The sequence below is a fragment of the Apodemus sylvaticus genome, chromosome 12 (genome assembly GCF_947179515.1).
Source record: "Apodemus sylvaticus chromosome 12, mApoSyl1.1, whole genome shotgun sequence".
Classification (NCBI taxonomy): domain Eukaryota; kingdom Metazoa; phylum Chordata; class Mammalia; order Rodentia; family Muridae; genus Apodemus; species Apodemus sylvaticus.
The window spans coordinates 44,639,196-44,654,323 of NC_067483.1; the positions used below are offsets into that span (position 1 = coordinate 44,639,196).

Below are 15,128 nucleotides of genomic sequence, written 5' to 3' on the forward strand. Positions count from 1 at the left end.
TGGTTTGTGTATGTGTGTATGTGTGTGTGTGTGTGTGTGTGTGTGCAATAACTTCAGTTTTGTGGATGAGTTCAACTAAACTTACTATCCTGTGTAGCTTTGTGGAGGACACATGTTACTCCCAGATTTGTTTGGATAATGAAATCAACAAAAACAAGAGGATAAATTGAAGCTGTCATTGTCCCTGGCAAGGCATTGATACTCTGAAGAATGGAGGGAAAGTGCCAGCAAGAGCTGGTTCAATTCTGGACAGGGCAATGGCTGGGTTTAATGCAACACTGGGGACTGAGCTTGTCAGAGGCTCAGTTCCCATAGTGGAAATAGAAACAAAAAGTACACCTGTGGTGAAGAATTTATTTATAGAAACAAATATAGAGAAAATACTGTCTATGTCTCAAATATGTTATAAAAATAGTTTATTTAATTTATAGGTAATGATACAGGATATACTCTTTGGATCAGAATGGACTTTTTTAAGTTTGTATTTTCACAGGTTTTTCATTTATTTTCAATTAATATTTTCATCTTAATTTATTCCTAATAGCAAAAAGATATGTTTGAAGATGATAAGTGCAATGATTTTCTAAAGTTAAAAATTATCGTTACGTGCACCTTCTCTTAAGTGAAACAGGCATGTTGTTCTTTCAGGTAAAAGCTGTAAGAGGGCTGTATGTGTGTGTATACGTGTGTCTCTAGGTGTGTCCACTTAAAACATGGAATTCAAAAGCCCCGGTTTGACTGTTTCTCCTTGGAAGAATCTCAGATCAGTCCAGTTGTAAACTCTGTAGGGGAGAATGAGTTATCGCTGGTACTCATTGCTGTGGGTGTCACCTGGTTCAAGGACTTCACAGTGGAAAAGGATTGCTTACTCACTTACAGCTATCATGACACAATGAAGCATTTATAACAAATCTCTGATAAATGAAATAATCAAAATTAAGGTGTATGCTAGTTAGCTCCCAGGCATAATAAAAATTTCAATATTATAGGGAGATTAAGGAAAATGAAGAAAAATATTTCATCAATCATGTATTATAGCTACAACCATGAGCATTTTTACTGGTGTGTGTGTGTGTGTGTGTGTGTGTGTGTGTGTGTGTCTGTGTCTGTGTGTGTGTGTGTGTGTGTGTGTGTGTGTGTGTTGTATATACATGCATGGCATCAAGAGTTCAATTAAGGACACATGAGGTGGCCAGAGGTTGGTGTCAGGGATGTCATCCTCAGTTAATTTTCTATGTGAATCAGAGTCTCTCTGCTATTTTGGCAAAACTGGCTGGCCTTTTGCCTTCCAGAATCCACAGCTCTCTCGCCTGAAGCACCGGAGGGCATATAGTTGCTGCTTCTACCTACCCAGTAAGCTTTCTGTGTATGCTTGGGATATGACCTCGGGGTGTTATACCTGTGAACAAGCACTCTACCCACTCAGCATCTACCCAAGCCCAGAAGCTTATATTTTTGAAAATACATTGCAAAGACATTTTTTGGCTAAAGACTTCTACAGTTTAACTTTTGCAAAAAAGATATGAAAATGCATATGTCCTTTCTATAGCTATGTATATGTCACGTATACACAACATTATGCAGTGCTGAATTTTAAGGATACTAAATGAATCATTTATTACCAATGAATTCTGACACCAGAAATAAACAGTAAAAAGAAGATATTCACCTTCTGCCTGGCATAAATACAACAGGGCTCTCAGTACTGTATCCCAGAAAGGGACTAGGCATTTTTAAAAGTAGGAACTCTTGTTTTTTTGCGTGGTTGTTGTTTTCCTGGCAAAGTCTTAGAATTTGTAAGAGGGACAATTAGCTTCAGGAAAGGCAATTTCGTGTTCCCCGTGAACATAACCAAGGGCCAAATGCATGGCTTTGTATCCCACATACGAATTTCTATTTTTAGCTAAAAATGAGAGTTGAAATTCAGTTCTCTACTACACGAGTCTCTCCTTTCACTTTCTGTTCATTCTCACAGAACAACCTACTTCTGAGACACTATTTACCCATTCCTTGGTCACACCAACCCATTTGTTGCATTTTACAGGATGCCATGTTGCCATGGCTCTATTTTCCAAGTATTTTGTGAATTCCAAAGAATCTCAAGAGGAAAATACACATTTTAGCATACACTCCACAGGCGGAGGTTGTTACATACAATAGAAATCTCTGAAGAAACACTTTACTTCTATATGATTTTGAATAATTTTATAGTTTATTAAAAGTCCTACAAATGCTTTATAAGCTCAAGAATGTCACATTTTTATGAGTCCTCAGCATTCTTGGTAGAAAACTTGACCCAGATCCTTGAGCAAAATGTAGGTCAGACTTCACACACTGCTTTCTTTCATAGAGTTCAAAGTAATACAGCTTTTGATGCTGTTACAAATACACTGCTAAGTGAACAGTAGTAGAACTGTCATCCAATAGATATCACTGAAGATTGTCAGCATTGTGAAGCTGACAATTTTATGTTGAAACTAATCAACATAAAAGCCAGTCTGAAGTTACTTCAGCATCAGAATTGCAAACTTCCATAGTGCTTTCCAGCAAAGAGCAGGAGTCTTTCCCAGGTGACATGAGATAGAAAGGTGTGAGTGGCTAGTGAGAAAACAGGGCCCTCTGCATCCCCTTCCGATGCCCATAACTAATCATTCATTTTTATCACCTATGAACAAAACAGGAAAACTAATCTCATCCTGAAGAAGAAATTGTTTCACTGTCAATGACAAACATGTGACACACTCCATATAAACAAGGAAGGTAATAATTGAAAGTTTATTATGGTTATCAATATTATGACTCGGTAAGAGTAAACTAAACAGTTAAGAAATTCAAGATAAATGCAAATTAATGAAAGTCAACTGTGGTCTTAAACACAGGAAGTAGGCATATTCAATGCTTTGTCTCTTATGGATGCTGAATTCCATAGCAGAACTATATGAGGTCACCTATGTAAATATTCAGTACAAGCAATTTTTTCATGCCCCTGTTTTCATTCTATGGGTTTTTAACATACATTATATTTGGTTAAGGACAGTTCCTTAGGTTCATTAACATATATCAATATGATCAAGAGCATTAGGTAGTAATTTTTATCTATTGTGTAGACAACAACGGACTTGCGAAGCTCTCTTTCCCACATGGATACAAAAATAGGCTCTGTTGCGATTTTTATGTTTGATTAAATATGCATTAAGAGATAGTGATCAAATGACAGTATGTGGAATATAAACCTCACATGCTAATTTAGTTCACTTCCCTGGAGTAGTTAAACATACTCCCAGCACTCTTTCCATACTTTAATCTATCTCCAGAAATAGCATCTTAAAAACTACAAGATCATCAGTAGGACAAGGAGGACATCTTGAGGTCATTCTAGAAAGTTACACATTGTTATTCTTACAACCAAATCCACACACACTTAATGGGCTTTTAAAAAATGAATCCTTCAAACAAATTAAGAGTTTAGATATAAAATGTATAGTTTCTTCAGAAGGAGAAAAAGGCACTGTTTCTCACAAAAACAATCGGAATGGCTTGAAAGTACTCCTTAATCACATTTAGATCTCTCTCTCTCTCTCTCTCTCTCTCTCTCTCACACACACACACACACACACACACACACACACAGAGAGAGAGACAAACATGCACACAGTCACTCACACATGAACATACCCATTCTCTCACATACCCATCCTTGATGAATGATATAGATACATTTTTTAAAATAAGCATAAAACTGTACACAATGTTTTGGCAAACTTAAATATTTTCATACAGTGGCAAAGGTGAACACAGATTCCATGAACCACTGCACAGCCATTTTCTGTCATTGGGTCTAGAAAAATAGAAACAACTAATCTGAGATTTTGCATTGTCCCATGTGACTACTTTCCTATGAACTCTGGGTTAGAGCTGCGCTCGCAGGACCATTGGCAGAATGTCCTGGCTCCTCAGTGCCATTGGTAGGCTCTGAAGCTCCAACCTCTCTGTTTTCTTCCTGGGCGTTGTTCAGAGGACCAGCCGGATGGACACAGTTAGCATCCTGCTTGGCTCCATCCACTTCGTTATGAAATTCAATTTTGTCTTGGCTGCTTGTTTTCTTCACTTGTCCGTTCTGGGCAGGATAGATGCTAGCAATGATGTCGTAGAGGAACTGGTATTGCTCCTGGGGAAAGAAGGCAGCATGAACTTACATGGAGAAAGTTGTTGTGCCCAGAAGAGATGCCCAAGCACTAACCATTTTCGTTTGCAAGTCTAGAACACATTTTCTAACATACTCTCATCAGCAGCTTTCTCACTAATTTAACCATTCCCTAGTATCAGAGGCAGGATACCTTAGGAGCAAGACCACTCGGGTAACTCCCTGCTATGCATCGTGTGACAACTGAGTCCAAACCTCTGCCAAAACGTCATTTTTTGCGCCTATGCTCCTAGCTAATGTGCATACATCATATATGAATGTGAGCAGGAAGCACCTGACTCAAGAAGCTTGCAAAAGTCCCCAGTGATTAAAGTGAAGGGTCCCCAGTCGCCCTCTTACACTTTCTGTCATTTTAGCTATTTGACTATTTAATACTTATTTGCCTCTGAGTCTCTTTACAACCAATGCATTTATCAGGTATTCAAATACTTTTTAAAAATCCATCCATGGAAACAAATTGTGTGTGCAAGAAAAGCTTTGTATATTTCGGTAAGAAATTGTATTGAGAATGAATACTAAATCACAGATATTTGATTATGTTATTATTGCAGACAGAGGATACACGGGTTGCATAAATGTAATGCATACTGTTTTCCACTGAACTCACAACTCTTTGTATTGTAAACTACAGGCCTCTTGGTTCTGAACCAGCCTCGGTATTGGTTTGGTTGGAAGCCATATTGTGACAGTTCTAGGCCTGGACTTCAAGGGGTAGAACACCTCATTCTGCCCGTGTTCTTGATGCTCTGTCCTCATATAAGCTTGAATGAGCAGAAACACTGGCTACTCATCCTTACTTTCAAGGATAAGTGACATCCATTTGCCAATTTGCTGGTAGCAGAGATTATTTTAGGTCAGTCAGACTTAAGTAGATATATCAGCTGACAGCAGACATGCGAACCTGGATCTCATTGAGTGTGCCTGGGAAGCTGAGTAGATCAATACAATATCACTGAAATACAGTCACACTATTGAAGTCACTAAATTTGGGACTGGTTTGTTATACAATAAGACTAGTCAACAAATGGACATCAAAGGATGTGATCATGTAACCTGTCATGACAAGATGACGACAAACTCTTATAAGGTCTTATTTATATTGATCATCTTTCATTGAAGATTAGGATGTAAAAAATGAATAGGAAATGAGAAAAACAGAGAAGAGAGGGGAGGCGAAGGAAATAGGAGAGGAGAGGAGAATGCAAAGAGCCCACACAGAAACACAGAGGACTTGAAAATGACATCAAGGGACACTTACATAGCTGCACACCACCCCCGGCCGTGCTTTTCGTAGAGACTTTACCACTTGAAAAACATCGACCACATCTTCTGTTTCTGCACTTTCCAAGAGATTGAACAAGGCACAGAACAACCCTGTCTGCTGGGATCCATCTCTGCCAAAAGAACAAGAGATTATTTTTTAATATAGAAAATGACTTTTTTTTTAATTTGGTTTTTTGAGACAGAGTTTCTCTGTATAGCCCTGGCTGTCCTGGAACTCACTCTGTAGACCAGGCTGGCCTCAAACACAGAAATCCGCCTGCCTCTGCCTCCCAGAGTGCTGGGATTACAGGCCTGTGCCACCACCGCCCAGCAAGATTTATTTATTATTATATGTAAGTACACTGTAGCTGTCTTCAGACACACCAGAAGAGGGCGTCAGATCTCATTACAGATGGTTGTGAGCCACCATGTGGTTGCTGGGAACTGAACTCAGGACCTTTGGAAGAGCAATCAGTGCTCTTAACCGCTGAGCCATCTCTCTAGCCCCCTGAAATTGTTTTATAGAGAAAACGCTATTAGCACGAACACGGAGATGGGATTTTTGTTTTTTTCATTTCATATCTACTATGTGCATCTTGCTCTCATTTGTAAAGGACAAATTAGTTTTTTGTAAATGCATTTGGGGACAGACTTTTCCAATACATGAGTACGACTTTCTGGCTCTGTGGCTTAATGAGACATAGATTTGACTTTAAGAGCCTATTGCTTTGTGTTTTTAAATGCACCTTTAATAATGTTATTAGGATTAATATCCCCGGATCGATTTGATAGATGAGGAAACTAAGAAGCAGGAAGCATCGGAACATGTCCAGAAACAGATTACGCTGCAGGATTCGCCCTACATCACTCCCAGCTCTGCTTTCCTCACCATTTCTTAACAGTGTTCTCCTTTTACATCAGTGAGAAAATGATGCTTGACAATTATTCACTAAGGCAAGGACATCTGAATCAACCACAGGAGGAAAAAGAGTAAGGGTAAAAAAGACAATGTGGCTTCCTTTGAAACCGCACATAGTCAGCAGGGGCTCTATATTACACTTCATGGAGAAAATACAGTTACACCCTAAGCAATAAATTCAAACCTAAGCTTCTGTTTGTCAGTTTTCTTTCCATGTAAATATCACCTTCAAAAGTACAAATAACCCTGGGAAAAAAAAGTATGCCTCTGAGGGTTTGTTTCCTTATCTTTGGTAACATTAGTGAGGACTTTCACAACTTTTAAAAGCATTTCTTCAGGTTTACAGTGCTCATCTTGTATTAGGACTTTTTACATTTTGATATTCCTTTTCTGTAAACTTTTCATATTATAGCTCTTTTTCAATCTGTCTTGAGGAGGTTATGTGAATATCTGCTACAGGTGAGCCCTAAGTGTCTCCACAGCAAAGGCTAATGGCATTAAATCATATTATTTGTGAGAGGGCTTTGGAGAATCATCTCAGAAGTGGGTTTAAAGCCAAGTTGCCAAGCAATGAAAGTTCAGTTTAGGTTCAAGTTAAGGACACTTGGGGTGTCTCAGCAGATAAGGGTGCCTTTACTCAGGTACTAGTGACCTGAGTTGATTCTTGGATTCCAAGGGTGAAAGGAAGGATGGGGTTCTGACAACTGTTCTCTGACCTCCTCATGCATAATATGGTCTGTGCACACACACACACACACACACACACACACACACACACACATACACACACACACACACACACACACACACACACACACACGATTTCACAACAAGTTTATAAGAAGTCACTAAACATATATCTACTGGAAACAAACCACGCAGCCATCAGTTTGTGTAGTATCCAATAGAGTGAATGCAATTCTATCCACAATGGAATCCATCAGGCAACCCAGTCATACATATTTCTGTTTTTCACACACTTGACATATAGCGCTGCAGGTCTAATGCTGGGTAAAGCAGAGTCAAAGATGCCATCAAATGATAGTGAGCATCTACCAGTCTAAAACCATTGCTTTATAACCTTCATTGTTTATATTACTGTTATAGTCGTGGTGCATATAAATAACAAGAGAGTGAATTGCTTCATGGGGATTTTTCACTGGGGCACACCATCTACATATGAGGATGCTCTCCTGAGTTCAATGGAAATGAAGAAGAAGCCTTCCAACTTTAAAATACATCCCATCAGCTTCCTAACCTGCAGTGGACGAGAACTGATGCATGCTTGCGGTACTTCATCCCCTCTGAGTAAGACTTGGGAAGCTTCTGTTTGAGGTCCTGAATCATAGACACCAGTTCTTTGGGTTCTGCAGGGAGCTCCTCCCCTTTCCATGTGGTACACTGGTACTGGTACACAGTTCTGGGCTCCTTCCTCTGCAATCAGAGGTGAAGTGAACATTACCTCAAATGAACTTCAGTCCAGTTTATCATAACTTTGATAGTTGCTTTTCATTCAAATGCCAAACAATCTTTATTCAGAACCATTATAAAGACAGTGGTATTGAGGACACACAACAGTTTATATAAATTTGCCATCAGATTAATTACATGATAATTACATCATGATTTTGAAAGCAAAAATGCTTTCTAAGTGTTTACCTACCTTGGAATGTCTCAGCTCAAATGCTCGGAGAGTGTAGGCTGAGGATCTATTTGTATCTTTCAATTCCACTTCCATGTCTCCATAAGTCTGCTTTCCTTCTCCCCAATATTGAGCACAGACTTCCTAGATAAAAAATAAAAAATAGCACAACTTAGCATGTTTTACCTAGGCGTTGTCTTTGTTCTTTAAAGTATTCAGAACCCCTTCTCTCTTCCTACCTCTTATTTTGTGCTAAATACATTTTTTTTTATAAATAGGTGGAACATTAATTCTCATCTGAGGAAACTCAAAGGGCTGAGAAGCACCTAAAGAAATTTTCAACATCCTTAGTTACCAGGAAAATTCCAATCAAAACAACTCTGAGATTCCACCTCACACCAGTCAGAATGTCTAAGATCAAAAACTCAGGTAACAGCAGTTGCTGGCGAGGATGTGGAGAAAGAGCAACATTCCTCCATTGTTGGTGAGATTTCAAGCTGGTACAACCACTCTGGAAACCATTGTTGCAGATCCTCAGAAAATTGGACATAGTATTACCTGAGGACCCAGTTATTCCACTCCTGGGCATATACCCAAACATTCTCCAACATATAGCAAGGACACATGCTCCACTATGTTCATAGCAGCCTTATTTATAATATCCAGAAGCTGAAAAGAACCCAAATATCCTTCAACAGAAGAATGGATACCGAAAATGTGGTACATTTACACAATGTAGTACTACTCAGCTATTAAAAACAATGAATTCATGAGATTCTTAGGCAAATGGATGGACCTAGAAAATATCATCCTGAGTGAGGTAACCTAATCACAAAAGAACACAGTCACTGATAAGTGGATATTAGCCTCAAAGCTTGGGATACCCAAAATAAAATTCACAGACCACATGAAGCTCAAGAAGAAGGAAAACCAAAGTGTGGGTGCTTCAGTCCTTTTTAGAAAGGGGAACAAAATACTCAAGGGAGCATATATGGAAACAAAGTACAGAGAAGAGACTGAAGGAAAGGGAGAGCATCCAAAGACTGTCCCACCTGGGGATTCATCCTGGATACAGTCACCAAACTCTGACACTATTGTGGATGTTAAACTTGCTGAAAGGAGCCTGATATAGCTGTCTCCTGAGAGGACGTGCCAGAGCCTTACAAATACAGAGTCATGCTTGCAGCCAACCATTGCACTGAGTATGGTGTCCCCAGTGGAGGAGTCAGAGAAAGAACTGAAGGAGCTGAAGGGGTTTGCAACCCCATAGGAAAAACAACAATATCAACCAACCAGATACCCCACAGCTCCCAGGGACTAAGCCACCAACCAAGAAGTACACATGGCTCCAGCTGCATATGTAGTAGAGGACAGCCTTGTCAGACATCAATGGGAGGAGAGGTCCTTGGTCCTATGAAGGCTTGAAAGATGCCCAATGTAGGGGAATTGAGGGCAGGGAGGCAGCAGTGTGTGGGTAGGTACAGGAACACCCTCAAAGAAGCAGGCTGAGGGGAAAACAGGTAAGGGATAACACTTGAAATGTAAAATAAATAAATAAATGAATAAATAAATAAATAGTGAAAAATTCACTGCATGGTGGCTGTTTGGAAATGATCAGAGTAATTCAAAAGTAGCTTTATCATCTCTAGAAGAGGTCTTTGGAAATTGTCTCTTTTTAAACCCTGATTATTCAACGTCTTCAAAAATCTATAGAATGAGCTGGCATCAGCCATGACTCTTCCAATAACCTGAGCTCTGCTATTCCCCCACTGGTCCCTTGAGAACAGAGTTTATTTGCATTGATTCAAGATTTCACCCAGCATCTTGATGGCCAACTCTATGAAAAGCTACACTGAGACAGCATGAAAGTAAAGGCTCTGACTGGAGAGTAAGGGAAGCAGAGGTCTCTACAAACTGGCATCCTATACTTGCTGACAAGAAGTAGAGGAAGGAAGCTGGAGATGGAACTCTAGAGGGAGATGGATGAAAGACAGAGACAGAGAAGAGAGAGAATGGGGGACTGAGCAGTGGAGATCTGTAGGGTAGAGAAGCAGAGAAAGGGGAAGGGAGAGAGTCAGAGTGGATCCTGGTTCATGCTTATGAGGGTTTCACTTACCATATGTCAGAACTAAAATCCTATTAAATGATCTACCATTGGGAATTTTTAATGGTATCTCAGGGTATTAAGGAAAATGCCAAAGATATGTCACATGGATTAATTAGGAAGTAAATGTGCGGCTTAAGTTTACCACCAATTACAGAATTTTGTGGCAATAATATCCCATGGGAACAAAGAAGGGAAGACACAGCTGAGTATTTCAAAGCATTTCGTCTTCCTAGAAGAATGGAGTTTGGAGGCACAGAGGGGGTTCATTTAGGTACATGGGATATTTGCATATTGAGAATACCAAGTATGGTGCCAGGCTCTGTATGTAAACATATTTGTCCAGGCTGGAAAGTGGATTTTCACACGTGAATATAGGAGAAAAGTAAAAAATATCTTCAACTGTAGGCCCTCCTCCACGTGCCCAGAAATAGAGAGAATGTCAGAACCCAGACATAAGACAAGGAAACCAACCTGTCCAAGATCCCCAGGGCAATCACAAGGTGGACTGTGTCCTGGAGAAATCAGTTATGGAAAGCACAGCAATAAGCAAGGAATCCAAGAGCAGAGAATGGCCCTGCATGGTCAAGGGTTTTCTAAATCAGTGTTCGTCAAAGCACAAACCTGGTCTCCATTCATTAACTCTGTCAACATCACAATAACTTTGACTTTTCTTTGGAATATCATCTGCCAAAAGTCACCGATAGTTTCTTTTAGTGGCCCCTGAGCAGCAATCATCATTTCTGGTTTCCAGTAACTCTAAAAACCACAAAGACAGAATTTGTTACTGCTACTATCAAAGAAAGAGCAATAGCCTCTTAAACTTTTAGAAAAAAATTAGTTGATTTGGTATCATTGCCATTAATAGACAAAGTTAAGATTCTGAAGACCAAGAAAAATTCAGTGTCCATTCATAAAATATTTCATTCTCACCTAACGATGTGAATGAAATTACAGTTGCATTATGCAATGCTAACTATCAAAAATATTTTTCTAAAAACTTTTCTCTCTATTAATTATGTTAATTGTGAAAATGGATTAATTTCATCATACAAAATTATTCTTATTATTGATCTATTTTAACTTGTGTCTATAGGTTTTCTCCTGACATAATGTAATGAACCTAATATTCACTAAAGTATGAATTTCAGGAAGATCTGGAGAATAAATAAATCCAACTGAGTTTGTAAGTCTTTACTGAATCCCTTATTTAGTCTTTTTGAGTTTTGTTTGGTTGGTTTGTTTAGTTTTGGTTTGGGGCCTTTGGGTTTTGTTTTTATCCCCAAATATTTAATGATATAAATTCATCTGAGAGACTTTCAAAAATGCTGATATGTGACTTTCAAAATTAACAAGATCATTGCTAGGGTGGTTGCAAAACTCTAACTAACTTAGTTATCTAAGTGAAAAAGCTTCACTGTATCATCATGAAAATTCAGGTGTTCTGATTGGAATAACTAATATGTTCTAATAGTTTTGTTTATTGTAATTTTGTTGTTAAACTAGCATGTCAATATGTTTAACATAAACTACAAGCAATAGCACTGCCTGTTCTAAATAAAATGATGAAATTTTAATCCCTTTAGGGAGTTTGATATGTTTAAAATGATATTACCTGGTGAAACTTTGGCACCTATGAATATGTGATTATCACTGAGCTCCTTATCTGTGTATAATATTGCTTAAGTGATAGACCAAGGAACACAGCCATCACCTCAACATGGTTGGAGCCTGGTTTTGGAGTGTGAGTACCTACCATCACAAATGATGCGTTAATGTATTTGCTGGTTTCTTCCGAGTCACTGTCGTCATCTGAAGACTCATCTGATTCAGGTTCGCTCTCTTTGCTCATCTCCAGTTCATGTTTAAGTGGCACTCTGTTAAAGTCATCTGTGGAAAAAGAAACGGCAGCAAGTCCTTCCAAAGAAGTCCTCAGGGTTGAGGACTGAGCTCACCTACAGACAATATGCTTGGAATGATCGCATTCCTGGACTCAATTGAAAACTCAAACGCAAATGAATCAAAGTTCCTACTGACAGACACAGAAATGAAGAGGAAATTCAGAAGTAAATAAACTGATCTAACTGCAATAAGAGTCTAGATAAATTTCAGCATTTAATGATTAAAATTAGTTATAAAAGTCAAAAAGGAAGAAAGTACCCAAATGATTATAGTAATGAAATCACAAGTTCTAGAAGTAGCATCATTATATTCCGACTGATGGATCGATGTTATATAGCACCTTAGTTCTTCATGAATCATCACCATACTGGTTAATATAACTGAAAAATTTTCACATCTTAGACTTTTGTTTTTAATGTTATTCAAGTAACCTTATATTATTTTTTTTTACTAAACAAATCCATTTTAATCCAAATTTTATCTAGTTCTAAAGTATTCCTTGTTTCTCGATGTTTTAAATCACTAATAACCTGGCTGATGATGTGCTTAAATATATTACTATCAGTTCTATATTTTAACAGTATTAACAAGGACTTAACTAGGACTTAACTAGAAATTAACTAGATCAGCCATGTATTGCATTGATTTATCTGGTTGTCTTTTTTATTAGCTTGACTTATATTTTACTTGTGCTAATTTTGGTACATGCAGCTGGATACAATCGAAGCAGCACCAGGTATGATCCTATCAGTATTCTTAAATAGAAATAAACTTAAAATAATTGTTCATATTTTCAATGTGGTAAGTTTAGTGAGTGACAGTTTATCAAACCTTTCCAGCTTTCAACACTGTTAAAACCTCTGCTATCTCATGGTAACCCTGACATATAATAAAGGTAAGATAAAAGTAGTGAGGGAGACGAAGCTTTTCTTTGCCCCAACTCAAAGGTTTAATCTTCTATTTCTATTTCTGCTTTTTGTTTTTGCAAATATGCCTGTGTTGGGGTAGGGGTGGACACACTAAATACTGTCTGTCTTTTAAAGTTAATTGAAAATACTTGGGTTCTAAATAATCTGCTAAAATTATATTTTAGATATCCCATAAATTAATTAATTTCTTTCTCTCCGCCTCCTCTCTCTTTCTTTTGGGTTTTGAGACAGAGTTTTTCTGTGTAGTCCTGGATGTCCTGAAACTTACTCTGTAGACAAGGTGGTCTCAAACTCACAAAGATCCTCGTGCCTCTGTCTCCCAGGTGCTGGGACTAAAGGCCTGCACCACTTAGCTGCCCACAAACTTATCTATTGTCAATCAAGGGTCACCTCACAGTTCATGTCTTACATTACGTAAGTCCAAAAGTGGCTTAGCTGTATCTGATACAAGAAATAAAATCAACCACATACATGGAACAACATTAGAATTCCTGTTTTTCTTCTTATTTTCTTCTTGATTTCCAATGTGCTGCGTCCTCCAACTCCTGTATGAAGGAAGTCTCTAAGAAAAACAAAGAAGAAAGCCTCCTTTAAAATCTAATATTTCCTAAAGTACTATAGCCTGAGATAGCTTTTAAACAAGGATATCATGAATGCCTATAATATTTCTATAATTCCCCAGAGGGACAGGATGTTTTTAATTGTTTATTTACATTTTTAATTTTTTCTCAATATAATAAATTTATTATTTGGCAATTTCATACAATGCTCTCTGATCATACTCACTTCCTATTCCTTCTAGATCCACCCTTCCACCTATGGGTGGAAGCATGGGTGGAGACCCATGTGCCCTCCCCACAACAAGAAAAAAAATACACCAAGTCCAATTTGTGTTGCCCACATTCTCATTGGAACAAGGTCAAACTCCTAGTTCAGTTCCTTAAAGTTAACTCTGAGTCCACAAGTTTTAAAGTTTTGACTCTGAAGCATTTCTTTTTACTATTTGGACATTTAGTAGCTTTAACATGAGGAGTTGGGACTGAAAATGACATTTTTACCTAATAGAGTTTACATCTTAGTTAAAAGATGCTTACAATAAGTTTGCATAGCTTTTTCCTATAGTCGTTGAAGCCACAAAATAAAGACTTTCATTATTATCCACCCCATAATGGTAAATTATTTTAAGTGACCGCGTCACGGTCAACAAAAATGGTACCCAAAGAATGAGACAGAGCAAAAGTATAGCAATTCAAACTCGTTTGAAAAACTGTAATTTGAAAAGAGAATGCATGAACAAAGAAAGCCTTCATAGCATTGTACAGCGTCATGGCTTTCTAGGGATGTGTTTTCTAAACTTCAGCCATGGAGACATACAGAGCAACTGGAGCAGTGATCCAAGAGGTTCACCCAGCAAAGAGACCAGGCATTATCCTTGTGATGCGAGCCATGAAAGATGCAAGGGTGTGGATGTTACAGAATTTTACAATATGGTTCCAAAATGCTGCTGAGCCCAGTCAATGTGTAGCACAGTTAGATGCCTTGTATGTAACTCTGGAGTGATCTGGGTGTGAAGCTATGATGGGGAAACTTAAGATGCAGTTGAGACCTCAGGATACTGAAGGTGACAGAAATATGGACCATTTGCCAAGGAAATGTGCAGCAGCCACATGCTCCTGATGCCACAGCCTAATCATAAAGAAGACCAGCAGAATTGTTTGGTGAAGGAGTTGCCACAAAATTACCCTGCAGAATGTGTTTTATTAGGAGAGAGATGGTTGAGACCATGGTGCACAGTGCAATGATTGGGTCTTGAAGTGGTAGAGCAATTCACATAATATAACATTATATCATTGACAGCATGATGGGAGCTTGAGAGCCTTTGCTATAAACCCAGAAAAGGCCAGCAATGGGAGAGCTAGGCATAATATCTAACATGTAGAGGTTTCATAAAATAGAGACAGGTCCTTCACTTCCCTAAGGAGCTAAGAACACTTCTTAATTTTACAAGTTTCCCAATATGGAAGGAAATTCTATACTAGCTTTTCAGTCTAACTCAGTCTAAGAAGGTAGGCATAGGTTAGTACTGTTAATGATCTTTCAGTTGCAAGGGATATGCACTGGGCTTGATCTCTCTACCCTCAAAACCCAAAACTGACTTCCCACAG

The 15,128-nt window shown here is 38.4% G+C and overlaps 1 protein-coding gene across 6 annotated transcripts in view; it reads right to left on the reverse strand.

The window, feature by feature from the left end:
- Window positions 1-2,761: 2,761 nt before the first annotated feature.
- Window positions 2,762-15,128, reverse strand: part of Ptprc (protein tyrosine phosphatase receptor type C) — a 111,809-nt gene continuing 99,442 nt past the window's right edge. For all 6 annotated transcript variants that reach the window (XM_052199958.1, XM_052199962.1, XM_052199961.1 and 3 more), the window contains 7 exons: window positions 13,435-13,525; window positions 11,889-12,022; window positions 10,757-10,891; window positions 8,050-8,172; window positions 7,645-7,820; window positions 5,463-5,598; window positions 2,762-4,168 (listed from right to left, as the gene is read on the reverse strand). In XM_052199958.1, coding sequence (XP_052055918.1) covers window positions 3,896-4,168; window positions 5,463-5,598; window positions 7,645-7,820; window positions 8,050-8,172; window positions 10,757-10,891; window positions 11,889-12,022; window positions 13,435-13,525 — 1,068 coding nt within the window. In that variant the 3' untranslated portion in view covers window positions 2,762-3,895. The remainder of the gene's footprint in view (window positions 4,169-5,462; window positions 5,599-7,644; window positions 7,821-8,049; window positions 8,173-10,756; window positions 10,892-11,888; window positions 12,023-13,434; window positions 13,526-15,128) is intronic.